Genomic DNA, 23421 nt, shown 5'->3' with positions numbered 1-23421 from the left:
ACACCATCTCCTACCTGCAGCAGTACTTTGCTGGACGTAATTTACAAGGATAAACCTGATTTCAAAAGACATCTTCAACTTGGTGGTTTGTAAGTTTTTTGGGGAAATTACATCCCTTTATTCTGCCAGTAGGCTGCTCTCTGAAGTGAATGCAGCATCTGCATCATGTTGTCTGTATGTAAGTATCTAACAACAAGAGAGCCCGAATAAAATCTTTCCGCACTCATCCAAACACAGTTCTTTACTAAGGTTGTTTCAGAATTTCCTAAAAACATTTATTGAGGAAGACCGTTGCAGGAAATATCAAAAATTCAAACTCTGAAGCAGATGGAAAAGTAAAATATGAGTGTTTCCCATTAAAAATCCCATAGGAATTCTGAATTTCAGCAAGTTCTAGGACCTACTTCTACTAATCCAATTTTGGCTTCTTTGGCCAGGAAGGTGTCTGTTCCAATTAATGTCTCCTGTCAGATCCAGAAGCCAAGTCATGTAGAAAAGGATATTGCAGCTCTCTATAGTGGCCTCTTTTGGTGATCCAGTAGCCAAGTCATACCCATTCTGTTATCCTGCAGTAATCAAATTTGCAATTGTTTGGTTACTGTATTGTTATACTGAAGACATAGACAGTTGACAGTAAATCTTTTGTTGAACAGAGCATGTTTAGAAAAGCACAACAGGTTGAAACATTCCTTGCATCCCTAAATGGGAACAGAGAAAAGATAAATGGAGGTGCGTTAATCTGTTTCATTTTTATTATTGTTAGGTGTGTTGAGGGGAATTTATACTCTGGCTGAATACCTGACCTCTCTCTTTTGATTAACAGTCACTGAGAACCTGATTTTCTACTGCTGTGTGCCTGGTTTATTAATGTAGTTGGTGTAGCATGGATGTAAAATGATGCCTGTTTGATTTGCACTGGTGTAAATGGCTGTATTTGGTGTCAGGCAGGGATCACAGGATTGCATTTTAGAATATCTGAGGTGATAAAACATATCCACAAAGTCTTGTGGTGTTTCCATTATAGTTAGGTTAGAGCTTCATCAGAGTAAATTGGTATTTTTTGATGGTTTTCAAGTGCTTGTTTGATTTACATAGAATCACAGAACATCTGAGGTTGGAAGGGTCATCTAGTCCAACTCCCTGCTCAAGCAGATCCACCTAGAGCAGGTTATTTAGGACCATGTCCAGGTGGCTTTTGAAGATCTCCAAGGAGGGAGACTGCACGACCTCTCTGTGCAACCCGTGCCAGTGCTCTGTCACCCAACAACTTCGTCACCCCACACAGCAAAGAGTTGGAGCTGTGCTCTTCATAGGCAAGGGCATACACTGAAACAAGAGGGTCAGACTGAATATAAGGAAGTATTTTTCTTCCATGAAAGGAATCTCTTTAAATAACCCACATTAAATGTATTTGTGTTCTTGCACGATGTTTTTTCACTGTGAAAATTTTTCATTGTGACAGTTAAACACTGGAACAGGCTGTCTCAGAGAGGCTGTGCAGTCTCCGTCTTTGGAGGTTCCCAAAACCAAGCAGAGCCCTGAGCCCATTCTGACCTCCTAGCTGACCCTGCTCTGAGCTGGAGGCTGGACTAGAGATCTCCTGAAGTCCATTCAGACCAGAGTTATCCTATGAGTCTGTGATTCCAAGTTTCCCTAAAAGTTTCTTAGAATACAAACAGTTGAAGGCAGAGATGCTGTTTTAAGACATGCAAAATAGTAACAGATGTTTAATTTGTTCCTCGTTATCAAAAACAAATACTGAAATCACCAGGAATCAGACATGATTTCACGTATAGAATTTTGAAAGTGATTTCATCCTTTGAAGGGCTGCTTGGGATGATGCCACGATCTGTCAGTTAGGGTAGTTTTAGGAGTCTGAATGTTGTCAAAGTCTGAGCAAGATTGGCAGCTGACCTAAGGGAATATCAAATCTTTCCCTCAAACTTGTAAAGGAAGGAAGTGAGCTGGGGGTCTAAAACTATAAAACACAAACATATCAGGCCTTTAATCCTATGTAAATGAATGCAGGATTTAATGCAGATGTAATGCACGTGGTGTCTCCTGTCTTCACTCCCTCCAGCATCCCATCAGATGGAAACAACTCTGGACTGGCTCTATGGATGCACCGACCCTGTCAAGTCTGCGGAGCACAGGGCTGTGCCCCTGCATTCCTTGCAGCACACGAGCTGGGTTATCCTTACCAGTGCATCGTCAGATAGTTCAGGGCTAGGCTGTCTGTAAATAGCCCACATTAAATGTATTTCATGCGTGGTGGCTTTCTGGATTAGGTTTTTCTCACATGCTCCCCAAACAGTCTCACACATTTGATATTTAAAAAGGAGAAATGTTAAGAATTCAGGAATGCAGACACCGAGATGAAATTACAATTTCTTTTGGAATGCCAACAGAAATGCTGGGAGACTGATGAGATTTCCTGTCATATCAGTCTGTAAAAACCTGTCCACTGTTTTCTTGTTTTCCTTGGAAAGGCTCAGTATTTTAACTAATTAATTTTCTAATTCCTCACATGCCATTCTTCAGGCATTGCAGGGCAGGTGTCCATTGATGCCAATGGAGACAGATATGGGGATTTCTCTGTGATTGCAATGACGGACCCCGAGGCAGGCACGCAGGAGGTAAGAAAACAAACACCATTGCACTTGGCCACTGATGAGTTAGCCAGTGCAGTGTAACAACATCCTATCATCTGTTTACTCAGTAGGCATCTGTTTATTAAATATACACATTAAAAAGATATTGCTTAACTGTGTCAACCTGCAGCCCAAATCCTTTATTTAAAAAAAAAAAATTATCTTGAAGTGTGATCCTAAAAAAATGTTTAAACTTTAATGTCTTGTCTTCAACAATTCTGCATGTCTGTCTTCACATTATGCTAGTCTTTAAAATTTAAAGGATGAAATATCACATGCTACTTAAACTCTAGTAAATTGTGAATATGAGAAACTATTGCTTAAAATAAGTCCTTTTATATATTGTTAAGGACCATTAGGCTTGATGTACACCACTTGAGTTATTCCAGTGGACGTGGCAGGAGCAGAAGCAGACAGACCGTGAAGACCAGGCTATGCAAAATAGCAGCAGCTGCACACAGTTAACAGCATGGTTGGATTGAGTTTATTAATACATAGATTGCTCTAAGTCCAGCTGAGGCATACAGCTTCTGTTAGTTGTGCTGTTTGTTGTGAAGTAAGCATCAGCATAAACTTTGATGGCCTCCCCACCTTCATCAAGAGCCCAGCAAGCCCAGAAGTAAAGCAAAGCAACAGTAAACCTGAGCTGGACACTTCTCTGTGTGAAGTCTGGTGAAGTTATTCTTCTTGTCAGTGCTGCAGCAATGACAAAGTGAAGAAGCCTGTTTAAATGACTAAGGGTGGCTAGTGTGTTTTGGTGTGTAAAAATGACTGAAAAAATCCAGCAGTAAACTGCAGACACTCCCAGGGGTAGGAGTAATCATGATTAATTGAAGTTAGGAGGACAAATTAGTTGGGATAAGCTTGGTATGAACAACTTGTATATTTTCTGTTTGTTCAGCCCATTAGCTCTTTATCCTGTTTATCAGTTTAATATCCCTCGCTTAGCCTTCCTTCTGTTGTTCTTTCAATTGCAATTTAATTTTTTAATTTCTTTCATGTTACCTTTAACTTTTTAACATATTGCTCATTTAAATTTTTTTCTGCTTTTTGATCCATATATACAGATAATTAATATACTTTACATGTGATTACGTATTACTAGCATCTGCTACATTCATTTCTATCCACATGCCTCACTCTAAAAATGTTTCTTTGATGCTTTGTTTTATTCCTTTTGCCAATTTCTTCGGTGTCGGTATGAGAATATTTGTTTCTCAGTTGAGCTGAATTAGATGAATCCATGTTTGGGCAGAGCTGTTTTCAAAGAACCATACACAGAGTTTAAAGCTAGATGAAAACATCAGTCCACCTAGTCCAGCTTCTACTTCGTGACAGGCAGGCGGGTTTCTTACCCTTGTGTGGACCCCTGTAGTTTACATGTGACTAAAGCTCACACCGTAACAGGCGTTCATTTTTCATTTGGAGGCACTGAAGAACAGTGACTGTCTCACTGGCTTCCTTGATGTGTGTTTCAATGTTTAAACACTCTTGCTTTTTACAAATCTATATCCTATTTCTGATCTGAATCTGGTTGCTGCTCATAGCTACTTGTTGTTCTTAAGCTTTTCTGCATGCTTTCATATTTAGTAAATCCTGATGGTAGAGGAGGCTTACGCTGTAATAAAGATGCCTCTCCCACTCCAGTCTGATAAATTAAACAATTCCTCAATTAAGTCTGCTGCCTGCAAATGCTCTCTGAGGTTTTCTTTTCCTCTCCTTTTTCCATTTTACTGAATTAGCACTTATTTTTGAACAAATATTATAAAAAGTCTTTCCTCTAAGGTTTTAACTCCTTGTTGGGAGAGAAATTAGCTCCATTATTTCATGTGAAATCTACCTCTGTGTATTGAGCCAGGGTAAATGTTATCTGTCTTTTAACTATTTCTCTTCAAAACAGAGTTTAGGTAAAATATTTGAACAGGCAATCAGTGTCTTGAATTCTGAACCCAGTGTGCTTATAGATGTTTCTTATCCACAAGTTAGACAAATACATTTTTGATGTGTTCCTGTCACTGCTACTGACTACTTCATTGTTATCATATTTGGACTTTTACCTTTACTAGTGTGCATAGATTTTTTGAACTATTTTCAGATGACTTACACACTGCTGTTAGCACAATTTAATCCTGGAACTTTGCAGTAGATCCAGCGCACGATACCTTGAATAAAGCCTGAATTTATGCTTGAGGATGGGACTGAAATTCTAAAGTATCTTGTTGAATTGGTCTGAATTAATAGCCTATGCTACCAGAATGATAAGCACAAAATTGCCTTTCCTGTGCAAATATAAACAACTGCAGAAAGAGAAGGTGGAGAATGACCGGCTCTGTAATAGTTCTGCAGAAGAGCTGAAGATTTAACTGAATATGATCAAGTATCTCCAGGTCCTTGCAAAATAGAAAAGTACAACATACTAGGTACTTGAAATGATACTTTCACTTGGCTAAGTGACAGTCCTTGGCATTCAACCCCCTGTGGAGGAATTAAAGAAAGCCCAGGGAGAGCAGGAGGAATATTCAGAGGGTTAAAAATAATAATAATAATTGTGAACTGGGTTTATACAGAAGAAAAGCCTGAGGGTAGACCAGATAAGAATGTGAATATGTAAAGGGATGTTTCAGAAAGGAAGAGTCTCTATGTCCACTGACAATTGGATAAGTAGTGATGGATAATTGCAGCAAGGGAGATTTGAGTTACATGCTGGGGAAAATCACTGATAGTAAAGATAGCTAAGTTCCAGAATAACGGTCTACAGGAATTGTCAAGTCTCCCTCTGGAGGCTTTTAAGAACAGGTTAGATAAATATCTGTCAAGAATGCTCTTGTTCAGCTGATCGTGCCTTGGGGCAGGACATGTACTACATAACCTCCCAAAGACCCCTTCAGCCTTGTTCTGTGTGATTCAGCATCCAGCCACAGGAGTCCAAGTGAATGCTGCAGCTCTCCTGTTTGTTTTAATTCTCTAACATGTTAGGAAAATCTTTTCCTTCCTTTCTTTTTTGCATAGGTGATTGGGGACTACTACGGAAAGCAGGGACGTTTTGAAATTCGGTCAAATGTGAAATATCCTTGGAATCACGGCAGACTGAGACTAGATGAAAGCCGAGTTTCGGAGCACACAAACAATACACCATGTAAATCATGTAAGTTTTAGTGACTTAATGCCACTCGGTGATGAGAGAGAGGAACCCATGTGGCGAAGCAGTATAATGGGCCATATTGAATTGCTCAGCACAGTTGTCCAACTAGGACATCATGACTATGTCTCCCTACTGACTGTCTGTGAAGCTAGGGTTTGGCAGCCCTGGATGGTACGTGGTCTGAATCACTTTCCTCTCCTTAAACGTGATAATAATCATGATGCCTGTGTGAGGCACAGCCCAGGGCTCTGGAGGCTTTGCAGCCTTCCAGGGGCTAAAAGGTAGAATCTGTTTTAGCCAGAAAGAAGGATATAACTGAAAGCCTAAACAGAGAATAATCATACTGATAATTAGCAGCTGGGGGACTCAGTGCTGAAGGGAGCAGTTCTTGCCCTTCAAGTTCAGAGTGATTTTCAATGCTATCAGAACATGCAGGAAATAGAGTAGAAGAGGTTCCCACAGAGTCCTGAACTCTGAATGGCTTTATCTAGTGTTGGTCATTCATTTCCTAGCCATGTGTATTTTCCAGTATGTGAATGCAAATAGTTCTCATTGTGAATATTGATTGTTCATTTTCCCCTTTTTCAAGCAGGTGGTCTAGGAGAATCAGCAGTTACAGGAATAGTCGTGGGTGCCTTGCTGGGAGCAGGCCTGCTAATGGCTTTTTACTTCTTCAGGTTAGTCCAATTCATTGAAAGTTTGCTAGACTCTTTACTCACCATCCAAACCTCTCAGCTGCTTGCATCACATCCCTGATGGGAGACAAAGAGGCATAATAATCGTCTATGGAAATATTTCTACCACAGACAGTGAATACACTTTGATTGTCCTTTTGTGTATATTGGAATCATTTTGTCGACTCAGGGCCTTGTTGTGTAACTGTTTACATCTTTGAGTAATTTTACTCATGGAAGTAATTCCACTGAGTTCTATTCATTCACAGCTACCTTAATAAAGTGGCCTGGCCTTGAAAGCCTGCTTTGTTTGGTATTCTTTGCCAGAACAATTGTGCAGTCTGTGATCACGTAAGAGATTTATATCACTTGCCTGATACTTAGTTTTTGAGTATTGGGTGGAATTGTATGGGAAGCTAGAAAGGGATTTCTGTTTTGGTTTAAGAGAGCATTTGGATCTCAAAGCTGTGCATTTGACTTAATAAGCTGAGGTCAGTGGAGGGTGATCAGTGTTTTATTCCTGTTTAAGTAAAATAATTCTTACACTGCTAGTCAGCAAATGCAAAGTCTTGAGACTTGATCCTACATCGACAGACCAAATTATTGTTACACCTGTTCAGCATTTTGCATGTATTATTTATCCTATTATGGTACAGAAGAGAAAAGACAGACAGGACAATAGAATTAACCTCTGCATGTAAGAATCCAATCATTTAATTTAATAAAAAACATGTCAACAAAATGAAGAAGCAAAAATTGCATCAGTTTACTAGTGCATTTCCAGGGTTTCAAAAGATCTGAGAAACAGGATTTTTCATCAAATACTTACAACTGAAATTCCTCAGGATGGTTTTATTCTTGAATGTTTTTGGTGCTTATATTGTATAGGTCTGAGACAAGACAATTTATCTGGGACTAATTATAGACTGTTTGTCTTTAAAAGACAAAAAAAAAAGAAAATACAGTTGTTTATTTATATTGTATTTCATGAGAGGTTTTTGCGTGTTTTATACATACCCAATCTGATCTGATAATTTTTAGGTATGTTTTTTAAGCATTGCTGATATTGGGAGGAATTGGTCGGTGAGGACAAGAAATGCCCTCTAACTCCAGCAGTAGAATATACTTAGGAAACATAGCATATCAGGAAGAATGGGTCAGATTTTCAGAAAACACAGTTCTAGGAATTGTGCGCCTGGAAGTGATTTTTACCTGAAGATTCTGTAGCTTTCATAGTGTATATGCACCTTCTGATTACATCTTTCTACATCTTTCATTTTGATCTCTAATCACCATGGATGAGCATGCAAATACAGCTTTGAGTGTGTGTGCAAACTCCATCAAAAGGTCTGGTTTGTGGTTCTGATATGTAGCTTTGAAAGGATTTAAACTCAAAGAGCTGCATTTCTGAAAGAAGGATTTATCTGTGGGAATGAGCTACTACTGAGTGTGCTCTGACTTAAATATACATAAGTGAAGTAAAGAACATAGTTTTTTCTAGTTGTTTTGGAGCCTACAGATACAGACACAGATGTCTAGGGAACCTTTTCAGAATAATGTAGGTACCCCCTTTCTATTGAGCCGTATTATCCAAATTAAAACCGTGGTGTTTTGAAAATCCTTCATCCACCGCCACGTATCTAGCACTGTCTTCTGCTACACATGCAAGTGGAACAGAGCTTTCCATGGCATGCAAGCATTTTGTCATGCACTTGCACAAGCAGTACTGTGTGCAGATGGGGCTGGACTAATGCCCTTTTGAAAATTTGGTGCCGAAACTCAGTAGAAGCATAAATGCGTGAAATGTAAACATGGTAGTCTTATGATTTTGGGGCATAATTTGGGTACTAAAGTGGAAACTGAAAGGCAGTCAGAGGGTTTGTTTGACATAAAAATTAGCTTAACAGGATTCTTCAAAGGCTCTAGAGGAAGACACACAGGAAAAAACTGTGTCTAATGCATGAGCAACTGTATTTACGTCTTATCTACCATCTACATCCCTCTTCTTAATTCATCTTACTACCTCCTCTGACATTATAAACAGAATAGCTTTCTGAAAGGGAGACAGGAGGATTAGTTAGCTAACATACAGCTTCAGTGAGAAATGCAGTTGAGTAAAGAGTGAGATCCGTTGTTTGAACTCTGCAGAAAGTGCCCCCCATATACAGGAAAGAAATTTGGCTTTGATCAGTATAAAGCAGTGATGTGACACAGTTCACATGACACTTCGCAAAAACTTCCTAATCACTTAGATCAGTAATTTTCAAAGAAGCAAATGTCTGTGTCTTGGTGCTTTGAGACTGCTGTGTAGAGAGTAACCAGCATTCTTGAGCCTGGGTAAAATGTTTCAAGGCAAACTACTTTAATCTTTGACCAGGGTTTCACATGCTGTCACATTTCATTTTTCAACTGGCACCCAGCTGTCCCCTACGGGCATTCTTTATAAGGGAAGTCCTGTTATCCTATAGCTGGAGAAGGATTTCTCACTCTGTTCCTCTCCTTTCATGCAGAAAGAAATACAGAATAACTATTGAGAGAAGAACTCGACAGGAGGACTGTAACATGGGGAAACATCGGCAGTTACGCGAAGACTCCATTAGATCTCATTTTTCTGCTGCATAAAGAAGAAAAATAATCCCATTCTTCCTGGGGAAAAAAAAAAGAAATGGGGAAATGGACACAACCAAAGACATCAGTGTAAAAAGAAGAGGCTCTTGAAGAACTCAATCTTTTAAGCAGTAATTTTGTCTTAATTTTTTTCAGAAGCTCAGGAATGATTTACTAATCACATTATGCCGCATGGCCTTTCATCTCATGAAAAAAAAAAAAAATTCAGTTTGATGTTATAGGATGTACTTAAGAAATACTGTCTTTACATATTAAGGCATATATTAAGGGCAGCAGATCTGGGTTTAGTTGTTGGGGATGCCTCATTCTGTTCCCTGTTTTTTAGCTCCTACTGTCTCCTTCCTTAATTGCATCTCACTCATGGGTATCAATATGGTTTCACAGACAAAGATGCTGGTTTGCTGTCAAATTTAAAAAAAGGGGGGGGAGGGTCATTTGGGGTATGAGCCTGCATCACTAAATCATTATCACTGATTACAGGGAATAATGCAGAATTAGACATACAGAGCTTAGTCCTTGGAGGGAGCTGGCACTTTGGGTGTAATTAACTCCACCGAGTGTAACGAATTCCACTCGTAGGCAGGTGGAAACACACACAAATCATTCTTCCCGTGTTTGTGTAATATCACAATCAAAAGCACTGATTCTCCCTCTTATGCACTGAGAGTTAGGAAAAACTCCAGTGAAGGATGTGGAGTTTCACTGGTGTGAAATAGTGAGAGAGAGACGACAGGCCTCTGGAGAAGGCTTGCCAATTCTTCAGTCTTGCATGTTTTATCACACTCTTCTCTCTCCACTGCCATCACCTTTCAGAGAGGCAAATATCATCTATGTGGAGCTTGCTCCTGTTCCCAGTGAAGTCAATGGAAAAATCCCATTAACTTCAGTGAGTGCAGGATCACATCTAAGATATGTAAATATGAAAGTGTGTAACTGAGGCAATTCAAAAAGTGGTCTTTTTCTGTAAAAATGACATTCCATGCTACCATTTTATTTTTAGGATATTTTTTTATCTTGTATTTTTCTATTAAAATATCTATTTTTGCTTTGGTAGGATTAAAAGTTAAGGGAGAGAATGTTTTGAAGATGTATTTTTTTGACAGGAGTAACATGCAGGGAAAGTCAACAGCTGTAAGTACATTTTAGAAGCAACCTTTAGGGGAGGAGAAGTGACTTTATAGATAGTAACAAACTTTTTGTCCCCCTTTCTTCTCCAGGCACATGCAACATGCAAACATTTATTTTAAACAATATAAATGCAGTTGTCAAATTGTCTATACAATGATGGCTCTGATCCTGAACATAATTAACTGTTTACATGTTAAACAGTCCCAAGTTAATCAGTGAGACCAACTAACTATTCACGTGTGTGCGATTAAACACACAAACAGCTACCTTCAGGAATCAGGGTGGTAAAATGCTGCTCTAGGGCTGACTTTAATCCTGCTGCCATTGGTATCCCTGGGAATTTTGCCACTGACTTTACCAGGAGCAAAACTGAATCTGTGATGAATTAGCTACTGGCAACTTATTTTGTATTAGACAGAGGAGAGCTCTTTCTAGTCAACAAATGAACAGCTATTATTATAGATGTGGTGAAGAAGACCTGAGAAAATACTGTCTGTGAGAAAACCCAGCTATGACTATGACTGTAATGCATGAAATCCTTTGGCTCATCCTATTCTGATTTCATAAACAGAACTTTGTGGTCTCAGGAGTCACAGTCAGACTTTACACAATAGTTATTGTCATAACTGGCACTGAAGCCTGTGTTCTACAAAACTTTTACGCTCTGAGAAGCCAGAGTGCAAATTCGAAGAAACCATTTTGGGGTAGCTGGAAGTGAATGAAGAGCGAAAGCTGGCTCTGTCTTCTTTTTGCTGTTTTTTGTTCATGGGGAAATACTCCATGGAATAATTCCTTGGCCTGTTTTTGCTATTTCTTATATTGCACTATCTCTTAGCATATATAGTGGCTCATCACCTGCCTCTGTGCTCAATGTCCCAGGCAGCCAGAGGGCCAGGCTTCCTGACTGTCAGGGTAGCTGCAGGATAGATGATGGCTGTAGACTGGGTAGATCCAGCATCTTTAGGACTCGCTGTAACAGGCGTTGTTCACCTGCAAGATTTATATCTTCCCATTTTCCAGTCAGGGCCTGTATGACTTCTGCAAAGGTTTGTTATCCAAAGTAACACTGATCTCAATGGACAGGTTTCTGAAGTAGCCTCCATATCTCATGGGCACCAGAGAAGGATGTAGGCTCGAGCGGCATTCATACTGTCATAGAATTGGGGAGAAAAAACATTCCTGATTATTTTTTTGGATTTTTCTTTTAAGTATTTGAGTTTATCTAGTGACTGGTTAAGGATTTTTATTTGTTTTTGTTTGAAAAAAAATCAAAGGGAATTTTGATCTACTTTTTGTTTTGCAAATATGCTTTTCAGTATTTTTTTTTAAATATATTTGACTACTTTTCCACAGAAAAAGGGAATGAAATATTTTAAACATGTAGAGGAAATAGGGTATGATTTAAAGGATAGACCTTTTTTAGAAATGATGTTTGCTATGAGTTGCCTTCAGTCTGAACTGGTACCCAACCAGTTAAGAAGTGAGGCAGTAGCATACATCTGCCTTTACCCTGTGCCACACACAGTCATGTCAGACTAGAAGATCAGAGCAACAGTATCAGACAGGGACAACAAATTGTTAGGACTTCTTTATTATGTGATCTTACTATAACTAAACATCAAAAAAAATTGCACGAAAGGTCACTCTTCAAGTAAAAATAATTCCCATCTTCAATTTTATGTAGGGTTTTTAATAGTGACTTCCAAAAGCGTTGTCATGAGATATCTGTTGATGGAATACTGATGCAGGCCTGGCCACAACTTTACAACACAGCACTTCCCACCTTCTTTTAAAGGTGAACCTTTCTTGCTTGTTGGAACATTTCAGATCAATGGGCTTTAATCTTTCTAAATTGGTGTACACCAGCGCACTTTTCCAAAGGAGGTGTGGAGATCATTTAAGATGTTTCACATAAGTAGTTCTTCTTAGCTGCCTCTCACAGGCTGTGTGTTAATAGTTCCCAGGTCTTCCAGGAACCATAGATCAAAAACTGTCTTGAGTTTAGATTATTCAGCAGAGATTCTTTACCATCTAATGCACTTTTCCTTTCTGGTTCATGTGCATTAGCTCAATGCCACAATGTTTAGGCTTTAAACTCAGTAAGGGAATGTCTAATCAAAATAATAATAATTGATTCTCAAAAGAGTTTTCAAAGCCTACATTTTTGGCTTCAACAAATTACCCATATTACAAACATACATTGCAGAGCAGCACAAGGAGAGCCTTGACTCAACCCAGCACTTCAGAACACATTTAAAATATGCTTGACTTCAGCTTCTAAGTGCTTTGCTCACTTGGGACTAAAGGGTATAATCCTGGCCATGCCTGAACCAAAGGGAGCCTTGCTGTGTGCTCGAATTGGAGTGACGTTGGCCCCGTACTCCATATGTTTATTGCACAGTCTTACAGTTGTGCCTGCTAAATTGAAACTGACCTGATGGCTTCGTGTCTTTTGTTGAAGTGGCAAATTCTGCTAATTTAGCATTTCATTAAACTACCAAATATCGGTCAGCTTAATAGCTGATTCACCTCAAAATCCTCTTCTTGAGGATTATATGGACAAATTACCTCACTTCCACCCTCTTATCTGCAACATGTAGACTTCTGCTGCAAGTTGGCTGTTGCAGTATACTCTCCAAAATAGAAAGATTAAGCAAAAGTTTCAATAGTACCTGTGATTTAGTATGCTGGGATCCACAGCTTCAGTCAGATGCCTAGATACTTTGATGTGGGCCAGAGGTAGTTCTGGAAGTTTTGCTTATGGACAGTCTGTGTGTCCAGAGTCTGTGGGTCCATCGTACCCATTAATTATCAGTTTCTTTTGTGATGTGCCTCAGTGAAGATCAAATCTGGCTCAGTTCTGAGAACATTCAGCAATTGCTAAAAATTGGAATCAAAAGTGTTGTGCACTTTGCCGGACTGTGGCCAGAATTCAGCTTATTAAAGAGTTACATTTGTTGACTTCTCAAAATATATTTTGTTGATCTGCTTTCAGCATGTCCTTAAGAAATGCTTTATTGCATTATTGAAAGTATTTAATAGTTTTTTAATGGATAGTTATTGAGATTTAACTAATGCTTTGAAAACACTGGGGAGGATGGGAGTTGAGCTGGGCAAAGTAAGCCTGTACCCAGAGAGCATGTTTTACCAGGAGGTAGATCTGATTCATTTTTGGGGCTTGGAGATCTAATTACGCTCTCATTAAGCAAATAAAAAAAACTCTCCTTGATTCAGTGGAAGCAAACTGAGGCCCTCAGTGAAGTGTCTTCAGGCTTTACACTCAGCATCTTGAAGCAGTTCAGAGTGAATTTCTCAGCTTTGCAGTAGAACAGGCTGCATCAGCCTTAGCTGACCTTGGCTCCAGAGCAATTTTCACCTCATGAATGCCATAATGCTCCTGGAAAGCCAAGAATAGACATCAAAGACAGGAAGCTAATAGTCCTGGTCATAAATTTCTTTGGCAATTCAGTCCACCTTTTCCGGAGCTCAAGACAGTTCCACATCCTTCACTACCCTCCTCTGTGCTTCAGCGTTAGCCATGTAGCTGTTCTGTTTCTTCAGCTAAAGCAGTTGAAGGTTTTTTTTTTCTCATTTTCTCCCAGAGTAGAATGAACGCTGTTGAATTCCCTATTTTTCATGCTCTTTTCTCTAGCTTCAGAAGTACTCTGAAAGGAGACGGCCATTTTGCGTCATGTTGTCGGACGTGCTCCCTCCTTACTGGGAGGTGGCTGTTTTTTGTAATTTCAGCCTTTGCTCCTTGTTGGCATGCTGTTCAGCCACATGCACACCTTGCGTTGGGCCACTGCCACACCAGCCTCTCTCTGAGATCTAGGCCCAGAATTGTCTGGTGTTGCCTGACTCTTGAACTATGCAAAGGTGAAAAATTAGGTTGACCAAAAAGCCTCTGAAGTTTAATTGGAATTTTGCAGCTGGCATCCTTTCCTTGTAAGAACATCCAAGGCTGGCACCGCAAATTGTAATTACAGGAGCAGTCCCATTGAAGTTAATGATTACTGGGCATCACTGTACACTTGGACGTGCAGTAGTCCAGGCATGGTCAGATGATGTCAGCCACTGTCTTTTGTTTTTACCCTAATTGTTGCTATAAAATGACATCAAATGTAGTGACCCCACCCAAAGCAGAGCAGATGGACACGGATGAGTTTCTAATGGAACCTTACTTGTTCTGGGGATCAGGAACATGCTATAGCAACTTGTCTCACAGCAGTGAATGGCGAAGGAACATGTTCCATGGAGGCAATTTTAGCCGTTTTTAGAAACAAAGTAAAACAAAAGTTACTTTCTGGAATATATTTTTGAAGACACGCTGGAAAAAGTTTTGCCTTCAGATGTCATGTGTGTGTCTCCTCTCCTCCCCCCACCTCCCCAACCCCCTTTCTTTCTTGCTGTTGAAAGCACAAAAAGATTTGCATGTGTGTGAAACCTTTCAAGTGGAAGAATGGAAGTGTTTGCACTGTGCCCATCCCTGCTTAGAGGCAGAAATGAATTCAGATGGCTTCAGGCCTGTATTTTTTCCATTCTCAGATACCATTTAACATTCTGAGACTGATGAAAAATGATTGATGAAATTAGAACAACTAGCTATTTGTGAGAGACCTCAGACCTGGCTGTCTACAGGGGTCAGCAAGCTGTGCAGCAGACTTTGATAGTGTTGTTTCTCTTCCAGAGAATGACAGGAAGCCTAAGCACTTTGGCTTGCCCCAGTGAAGCCTTAAGTCTGGCATAAATGCAACTCCCCCTTTATCTCACCAATAGAAGACAAAAGGATAAAGGTTGACGTTGGTGTTTTTAAGAGGTTACGGCTGGTTTTGATCAAGAAGATAATGCTGCCATGGCTTTGAGGCTTTGTTGGGGTAGTGTTTAGTTATGTCCAGTGTATCATTACATAGACTGTTTTATTATGCTATTACTTCTTCCAGAATTTACCTTGCAGGAGGCCTCTTACCTGACATAGACTGAATTTATAGTATACAAAACTAGCTTTCAAAAGAGAGGCTTAGAGTTCATTCAAAATCTCTCACTAACCACTAACTTAATATTCTGCATCAAAGGCAAAATATTCTCAATAATATGACACTGTTAAAGTTTGTATGTTAAGCTATAGTACTTCAGAAATCTTACGTGGACTCATTAGGTGTTAAATCTCTGAAAGGTTAAAATCCACTCTGTGTGAAGTATTGCTTGGTGTTTCTGTTATGTGAATGTTTCTAGAGGACACTTGAGCAAGCAAAGAAATGTACCAAAAAGGGTATTTAAAAATAATCTTGTTTTAATGGTTTCTTTTGTAATCTCAACTGGTATGCACAAGGAACGCGCAATTCTCTCCATCCAGACTAAGATCAGAGGGTTTGCTAATGTTATACTGAACCTTCAGCAGTTGTAATCAGTACAGCTGTGCTGATTCATGCTTGCTGATGGTCTGGACTTCTCTTTCTCTGTGAAGCTCAAATGCAGTGTGACATAGGAACAAGTTACCACTGAAAAGTCGGTGTCACAGTTAGTAATCCGTGGCCAGTTATCCTGGTGCCGTGTGAGATGATAAAGGTGTATTTGGCATCTCCCTGATGTAGTTTTGCAGCAGATGACATAATGAATTCTGCAGTGTAGGATGCAAATGATGAAGAGATCTGTTGAGAATATCGGGAAAATATCTGTGCAGTTGAGTTAGAGAGAGAGAAGAGGGAAAATACTCAGGGATTGATTATACTCCCATGATGATGCTGTTGACCGTACAGAGAGTGGGATCAAGCTCTTTCTGCACAGTACACTGTCTTTATTCAATATCTAATTTCTTAGAGACTCAGCAGAAAGCTTATTCACCTTTTAAATCCCACATAGCCCCCTTACCCAACATTTAAATGGGATTTAAGGGGTGCATAGGAGAGGTTGTACCATGCCTGTAGGCCTGGGTATGTGCTAGTAACAAAGTGTTCTTCCCTGTGCAGGTCTAAAAGTGCTGAGAAAACTTAGGTAGAGTGGCAGGATGAAGGCAATGGGTAGAATTTGCTGTGTTTCTTGTGCATAATGTGTAATTACCACAAAACTAAGAGGACTCAGGATAGACACTGTGGACGTTAACTTTGTCCCCTTTTTTGGGTGATGCTGTTCATTATTGTAAAAATACTGGACAACAGAGAAACCTATTATCAGTCTAGTAGAAATCGAATGGAAAGCTGCACAGTATATTGTACTGATGTAAGTAGAACTATCTGCATATAATGTGATTTTATTTATTGTTGTTTTTGTGTAGAGGAGAGTGAGTATTCATGACTGTGGATATAACCTTTGTTTATTTGTGTAATGTATTTTATTTCTTTTACAACTTGGTCATTTAAAATACCTACATTCATTGGTGTCCTTTGACTTTTTATTATGTGCATTTTCTTTTACACATTTTAAAAATGCAAAAATATCACATACCTAAATTGTAACAAAATGTTTCCATTAAAGAAATAGGAATATGGTATCACCTGTTTCCCTGGTGTCTTTTGTCACATGTTCACTACTCTTTTGGTCTGTTTCATCTAGAGGGTAATATCAGATGGTAAGGAGTTAATAACAGGAGGATTATTGAGGGCCATTTAAAACCCTGACTTTTATGATGACTAGCAACTGATTAAAACAGAAGTCAGTCTAACCTGTCTTTGAAAATATTTCCCCTAGCATATTAAGGTCTGGGAGAGGTTTTAATGGGTATAAACAAGTAGTGAATATTTTTCTACTTATTCTCAATCCTCCAGGAATGTAAGTAAATAGGAATCAAATATTATTTAAATATGTTGGAACTTTATCTAGCAAGCACTAATTTTTATAGCCTGTGGAGAGGCAAAACTCACACATTTTACCAAGCTCTTTTCTTTGCAGCAATCTTATCAAACTGGGGGCATTTCATAGGGTTTCTTTCCTGTGCTTTTAGATACAGTCTTCAAATTGCCCTGTTTTGTCTAGCCGCCTGCTTTCTGTAAGCATGTGTCTGTTGTAGCAATGTTGCCAAATTTAAGATTCATGCTTGAGAGTATGCCAAGCCTTTATAATCTAAAATAACTGGGAAATGAGCATGAGGAAGAAATATCTGATCGCACTTGTATCACAACTACAAGTACCAAGAATTCTCTGGGGAGTTGATACAGAGATGGAAACATCCTCTGAGTTAACTATGGACCTAAAATCTTTTTGCAGCCCAGGAAAGGATAAAGAGTAAAAATACAGGCTCGGAGAGGCCCATTCAGTTAGGAGAGGGTTGAACTACTTTCTTAGCTGCAATGCCTTCCACTGGTAACTGTCCCAATATGTCACTAAATTTAATAAGCTCAATACTGCCATCAGGTAAATGAATGCTACCAGTTTGTACAGCTGATTAAAGGTGCAAAGAGGTTAACTTTCCTGAATTTGTATAAAATAAGCCTGGCATATGTTAAAATTCAAATTATTTTAAATCTGCCTCAGAGATATACATCTAATTTTATGAATGTTGTACAGACACAAATTACTATTTTTCTGTATTTCGCTTGATTTTTTTTTTTGATTTTGTTTTTAAGCTCTTATATTTTCATCTAATTCTAATTACAGTCAAGAATTGTCTGAAATTAACAAGAGATTTTCCAATATTATTTTATAAAGAATTGTAGAAGGAATTGTCTAAGTACTGTTTCATGTTCCTAGTAACAGCAGTGTTCATTAAAGAGGTTCTGTGATCTTTTTAAAAACCCACATTTTACATGACTCATCTCCAGTGTCTTCAAGTAATTTACGATTCTAGTCAGGATAAACTGAAGATTATTTCACTAATGTTTTCTAACATTCTAAGTTTGCTAGAAGTGAGATCAATAATGATACATGCTTCCCTGCTGTTAAATTCTAGTGATGCATCATCAGGGAACACAGCAGGAGAAACTCTGGCATCTTTCCGTAGCCATGGAAACAAATCTAATCAGCTTCAATAGCATAAAGTTTTGACTCATGTTTGGGAACATGTCATGAGACATTATTGACTGAATTTGTGTTCAGTATATGGCCCTCATGCTTTTACTGCACACCCAGCATGTTGTTACCTCCACACTGGTAGGACTTCTTTCCACTGTCACTGACTTTTTTTTTCCTTTTTTAGTGTCTGCTTCGAAATGAATGTTTGACAGGTGTGATGAGTTGTGCGCATGTATACATACATCAGTATTTATGAAACAGTTCATCCAAATGCGTTAGTTTTCTTTTTGTCAGAGTCATCAGCCAGTGTGACAGATAAAAATTTCATCTGATGAAATTATTTATGGCAATTGATCTTCAGTGGTAGCAATTTTGGGATATCATTCTAGATATCCTGTAACCTGGCTAGACACATTTTTTTGTGGCTTTCTTAGGAAACTATTTCTTGAGGAATATTCATCACATTTCTGAAAAAGTATGGTGACAGTTGAGCCAAATCTTGGTCTTGAAACTCAGCCAATGTTTTCTTGACTTGAAAGAGTACTGCCAATGAAAAGTAATTGTACAACTGACAGAACCTCTTTTGTTGCCTCCTAGGAATAACCGTAATTCTCAGTCTGTGATGCCAAAAGGGTCTCCCTGTGTACATATACTACTCTTGGTATATTTTCCTGAGTCATCTTAGGACTGGTTTGATGGTCTTCAATCATCTGCCTCAGAAAAAAACAAAACAAAACAAAAAAACAACCCTTTCTATAAGTAATTACTCTGTCCACTACAGCTATTTGTTCTAGCAGTACACTGCTTTGTTATCATTGCCCATTGCTTCTTGACACTGCCATTCAATTTACACAATAAACCCCTGCTTTCAAATTTTAGATACATACATATAGCTTAGGTACTAGCTGAAGTTGAAAACTGTCGCCATGGATTTATGTTTGTCCAGGACACAAGGGGATGTAGGAAGCCCATATCCTTGGAAGCCCTGTTCTTCTTCCACCTGTACTTCTGCAGTACTGAAGCCGACGATTTCCCCATCCTGCTCTATTCCTTGCACTCCCTGTGTGAACAAGCACTGAAGTCCAAATACTACTGTGCTGCCTACAAACCAGCAGCTTCACAACTGGTTATTTCTGTCTCCCTTTTGGGGTCTAGCAGGCTAAAGCATGATCAAACCACACAAAACATACGGCAGAAGTTGCCCTTGTGCCCCTGCCTCTTGCCTGCTATTAGTATAGTAGTGACACATCTGGGAAAAGTCAGTGTCCCAGATTTGGATCAGGTATAGATTGCAGTTTTTCCAAGGGAATAATCTAAACTTTAATGCTGTTAGCGAACCAGTGACTTGCTGAACTCTTCTGCTGTTGTATAAAAAAATCAAAATGCCTCAGTAAAGGCATTTAAAAATAATTTTCCCATAATTTAAATGTATGTCTAGACAAACAGACTACATCAGGGATTTATCATTTATTTCTCTTGCTGCAGGAGAACAATCATTTTATTGTTATTTAGACTTCAAAGGGAAATATTGAGAAGACACACTATATACCATGGCTTAGGGGCCATTCTTCCAGGAATGTGAATTTCTGGATTTAAACCCCTCTTCAAACCAAACAGAAGAAAGATTTGATCTGGGACTTGTTACTGCCCTTGTAACTGTTACTGATTAAAAGGGCAGTAGAGGGAATAGTGTGATTTATGAGATCTGGCCAAATTAGGTGCCCGAATCAAAGACTGGACTAAAGGCTCTGAAATCTGAAGAAGGAGAAAGCTGCTCTCATAATGAAACTTTTCAGATAGTGAGAAAGTCCCGGCAGCACTGTCACCGATCTTGCACACATGTATAATATGCGCCTGCTGAGCATTACCAGAAATGATTATGTTAAAGTGTGAAGTATGCTGATACTCCCCCGCAGTACCCACCTCCACGTGCAGGATGGAGGGTCTAAAGGAATAATTCACAGCCCCTGACTGAATCCTTTCATGCAAGATCTCTTCATAACAAGGGAAGGGATCCCTGTTTGATTACTGTGGTGTTGTATGGGATATCGACTGGAATAACATTTTAAGACATACCTGTGTAATGCATCAAAGAAACAAGTTCAATGAATAGGTATTGATAAACACCCTCAACTAGTTCAGGAGAACAAAAAGCATGGCAAGAGCTTGATGAGTGGAGGAAATTAAGTTGGAGGAATTACATTACTGGGTAATGACGAGAAAAAGGCATATAATAGATAGAGGAGTTCAGGGCTTTGGTATCTGTTCTCAGAAGAAATTTACCAGAGCAGAGAACTGGCCAGTATCCAACCTCCTACCCCCCTGGGATAGAGAGAAATGAGGCTTTCTACTGGGTCCTGGGCAGTTTTAGGGAAGAAATAATGGAGTCTCTGACAGGAAGGCACCAAAAGGTTTAAAGAATGTGGACTAGACTCTGCCCTTCTGCATGCCTTCTTAAACAGAAATAAACCTCAGAACCACCTGGGATTCACCCAGCACCAGTTATAAATAGGAATAACAGAGTAAAGACATCAAACAAAGGAAAATGTAGGCTATGTATCAGGAAAAATTGCATAAGAGTGTGATCTATTAGCCCTCAGGCACCCCTCCCAAAGGGGGTGCGGGTGGAATTTCTGTTGCTCAAAGCATTAAAACCCAAAGCCCTTGGGAGTGTGCTGCAGGAATGATCCTGCACTGACTAGAGGGAGGATGAGGTGATTTAGCTGGTGGTCATTCCCACCTCCAAATCCCTTTTATGTATATGCCAGGATGCCTTTAGTGACAAAGCTACAGTTCAACGCCAGGGCTGAAAGCAGCCTGGACACAGCTTGAGAGTGATTCAGAAGAAGTAGACAGGAAAGGAGGTATAGAAAGAGGGGCGGGGGGGGGGGGGGTTAATTTAACTGAGACAAGCCAAAGTCTATAAAAAATTTTCCAGTTCAGTTTGGGATGGGAACTGAGGTTGAAACAAAGAAAGAGTGGTTAAGCGATCCCATCGGTTCTTGAATATTTATAGATTCATGTCACATGGCAGTGGCAAGTACGCTAAAGCCTCGTTAACACTGCTTTCCTTAGTCAAAGCCTGACAAATTAATACAGATATTAAGGGCTCCTGCCACTGTGCAATAAGCCCTCACCTGGGTCTGACCTGTCTGAAATTCTTTCTCCTGCCTGAGCTGCAGCTGAAACAAAAGTTTCCACCGGCACCAGCACCAAACACTTAATTTCCTCCTCCCTACAGCTCCCTGTTCTCTGCCAAGGAAATAAAAATGAAGGAGAAATAACCTTTCCTAATCATGAATGTCTGTATAAGAGATCGTGTTTTATTTCACCTCTTTACATTGTCGGTCCTTTCTATAGCCTCTCGTCCCTTGTTTTTGCTTGGTCATTTTTTTCCCTTTATTTCCTCCTTTGTCCTCTACAGTCCCTCTACTCCGTACCTAACCTCCTTTCCCTCCCTCCACCTGCCAGTTTTTTTAAGTGCTTGCTTTCTCTCTCTTTAAAGCTGGTTTTAAAATTGTTGTTTTCTTGTTTAGAAGAGTCCACCTGAGTTGTCTGTGCCTGGTGAAAAAGCCTCCATCACCCTGCAGCCTGAGGCAGTGAATCTCTGGCCCAGGAGCCTTTCCTTCGGGTCCACCAGGCTGTGCTGAGGAGTTATGCATTCTGCTCCTTTTGTCACTGAGCGGGCTCTTTGTGCCATTTTGCATCTGTGCTGCTGCAGGGACTGTTACTGAGGAAGAAAGTACCTTTGTCTAATATTACTAATGCTCTGATTTTATTTCTGGCTCACAGCAGAAATGTAAATAACCACAAACTGCATTCCTTCAGAGGACATTGGTTATGCCATCTGTCCATTAGCGATTGCCACACAGTGTCACAATTATTTATTTTTTTCATAAAAGATAGCACAACTTGCCTTAGGACATTCTGAAGATTTTTTAATATTTTTTTTTAATATTTTTTTTAGAAACAATCAGCTTACCTCTGATTTCTCAGGACTTAACCTCCCAGGCTGGAAGAATGATTAAAACCCAATTGCAACACTGCAGCCTTCAATTACGCAGAGAACACCTGTTGAAAACGAAGTTTATTGTCTATTAAACAGATATTAGGAGCCAGTGTTCTGCTAGAACATAATGTACCTAACTTGGCAGGCTAATGTTAACAGGATAGTACCATTTCAGAGGGAGGAGGCAAAGACACACCCGTACTTTTTCCATGATGCCAGCACAGTTCTTCCTATTCCTATAGGGCTGTAAAATTTGAAGCTGGCTGTATTATCCTTAATAAGACCAACAGCCCTATGTTCAGGCAACAAAGAGAGCTACATCTCAGAAGAAAATCTTTGAACTGATAGTAACTGCATCTTAGATAAAGCTTCACAAAGGTACAAAGCCCTTCACAAAGTTTAACCAACACATACCACACGGCATTGACAAGAATGTATTGAAGTTTTGACTGAACTCCAGCCCAATTTTCCTAGTCAAATAAGTTCTTTGACTGAAACTCTATGTAAGTTGATATGTCCCATGACTAATCAGGCATCTGACATGGCCCTTGCATTTCTGTTGTTGATTGGACTAAATATTGAACCTGACTATGGGGCAATCCCCGTAACTTACGTGCATCAGAATTGGCTGATTGGGTTAAGATGCTTCCAGATACCACTGGCTTTGAAAAAGGACTGGTGGTTTGAAATCTCTCTGTTCAGCAGTGCCTCATCTGAGATATTCTGATGTAGTTTGACTTTTCCAGTGGCAAAACCTTGCTCTGAGAAAATTAGATCTACATTAGATTGGGTAAAGCAGGACCATATTTAAACAACGCATCCAAAATCACTAGTCATTTGGAAAATATAAGCATTAAAAAGTCACTGAAAACAACAAGAAAACTGTACAGGAAAATCTGAAATACTAAAAAATAAAAATAAAACAAGGAAATGATTTTTAACTATGTCAAATACTCATAAGGAAAGGCATGTGCTTCTTTCATTAAAAAGTCAAGAACAATCCTAATTCATTTCCTTTTTGCTATTGTGAATTGATACAAATACCTCCTGGAATGGCAGAAGCCCCACTAACCTTGCGGATATAACAAACCTGAAGCCAGCAGTTGGCTAACACCCCTATTCAAAACACAATCTGAAACAGGGCTTTCAATCAAGACCTCGCCTCTCAGGTCTGCAGCTATGGTAAGTTTAAATGCAGTCGTGTTTACATTACATTTACAGTGCTCCAGTGCTCTGTGTTTCACA

At 39.4% G+C, this 23421-nt stretch overlaps 1 protein-coding gene and 1 long non-coding RNA gene across 4 annotated transcripts in view; one reads left to right on the top strand and one right to left on the bottom strand.

Annotated features, from left to right (window-relative positions):
- Window positions 1–16710, top strand: part of NPR3 (natriuretic peptide receptor 3) — a 48577-nt gene extending 31867 nt beyond the window's left edge. For 2 of the 3 annotated variants that reach the window (XM_080572549.1, XM_080572551.1), the window contains 4 exons: window positions 2542–2636; window positions 5661–5796; window positions 6383–6470; window positions 8978–16710. In XM_080572549.1, the coding sequence (XP_080428675.1) occupies window positions 2542–2636; window positions 5661–5796; window positions 6383–6470; window positions 8978–9089 (431 nt within the window). In that variant the 3' untranslated portion in view covers window positions 9090–16710. The remainder of the gene's footprint in view (window positions 1–2541; window positions 2637–5660; window positions 5797–6382; window positions 6471–8977) is intronic. The other variant, XM_080572550.1, reaches the window with a different exon arrangement.
- LOC308185009 lies at window positions 9244–23063 on the bottom strand. The gene is made up of 3 exons (XR_013943072.1): window positions 22790–23063; window positions 22150–22238; window positions 9244–20243 (listed from the first exon to the last, which is right to left on the bottom strand). It is a non-coding gene; the product is annotated as an uncharacterized lncRNA (long non-coding RNA).
- Between the last annotated feature and the right edge of the window lie 358 nt (window positions 23064–23421).

This window comes from Anser brachyrhynchus (genome assembly GCF_964034855.1).
Source record: "Anser brachyrhynchus genome assembly, chromosome: Z".
Taxonomy (NCBI): Eukaryota; Metazoa; Chordata; class Aves; order Anseriformes; family Anatidae; genus Anser; species Anser brachyrhynchus.
Note: the sequence above shows the minus strand (reverse complement) of the source record. Positions and strands in the feature narration are given on the sequence as shown.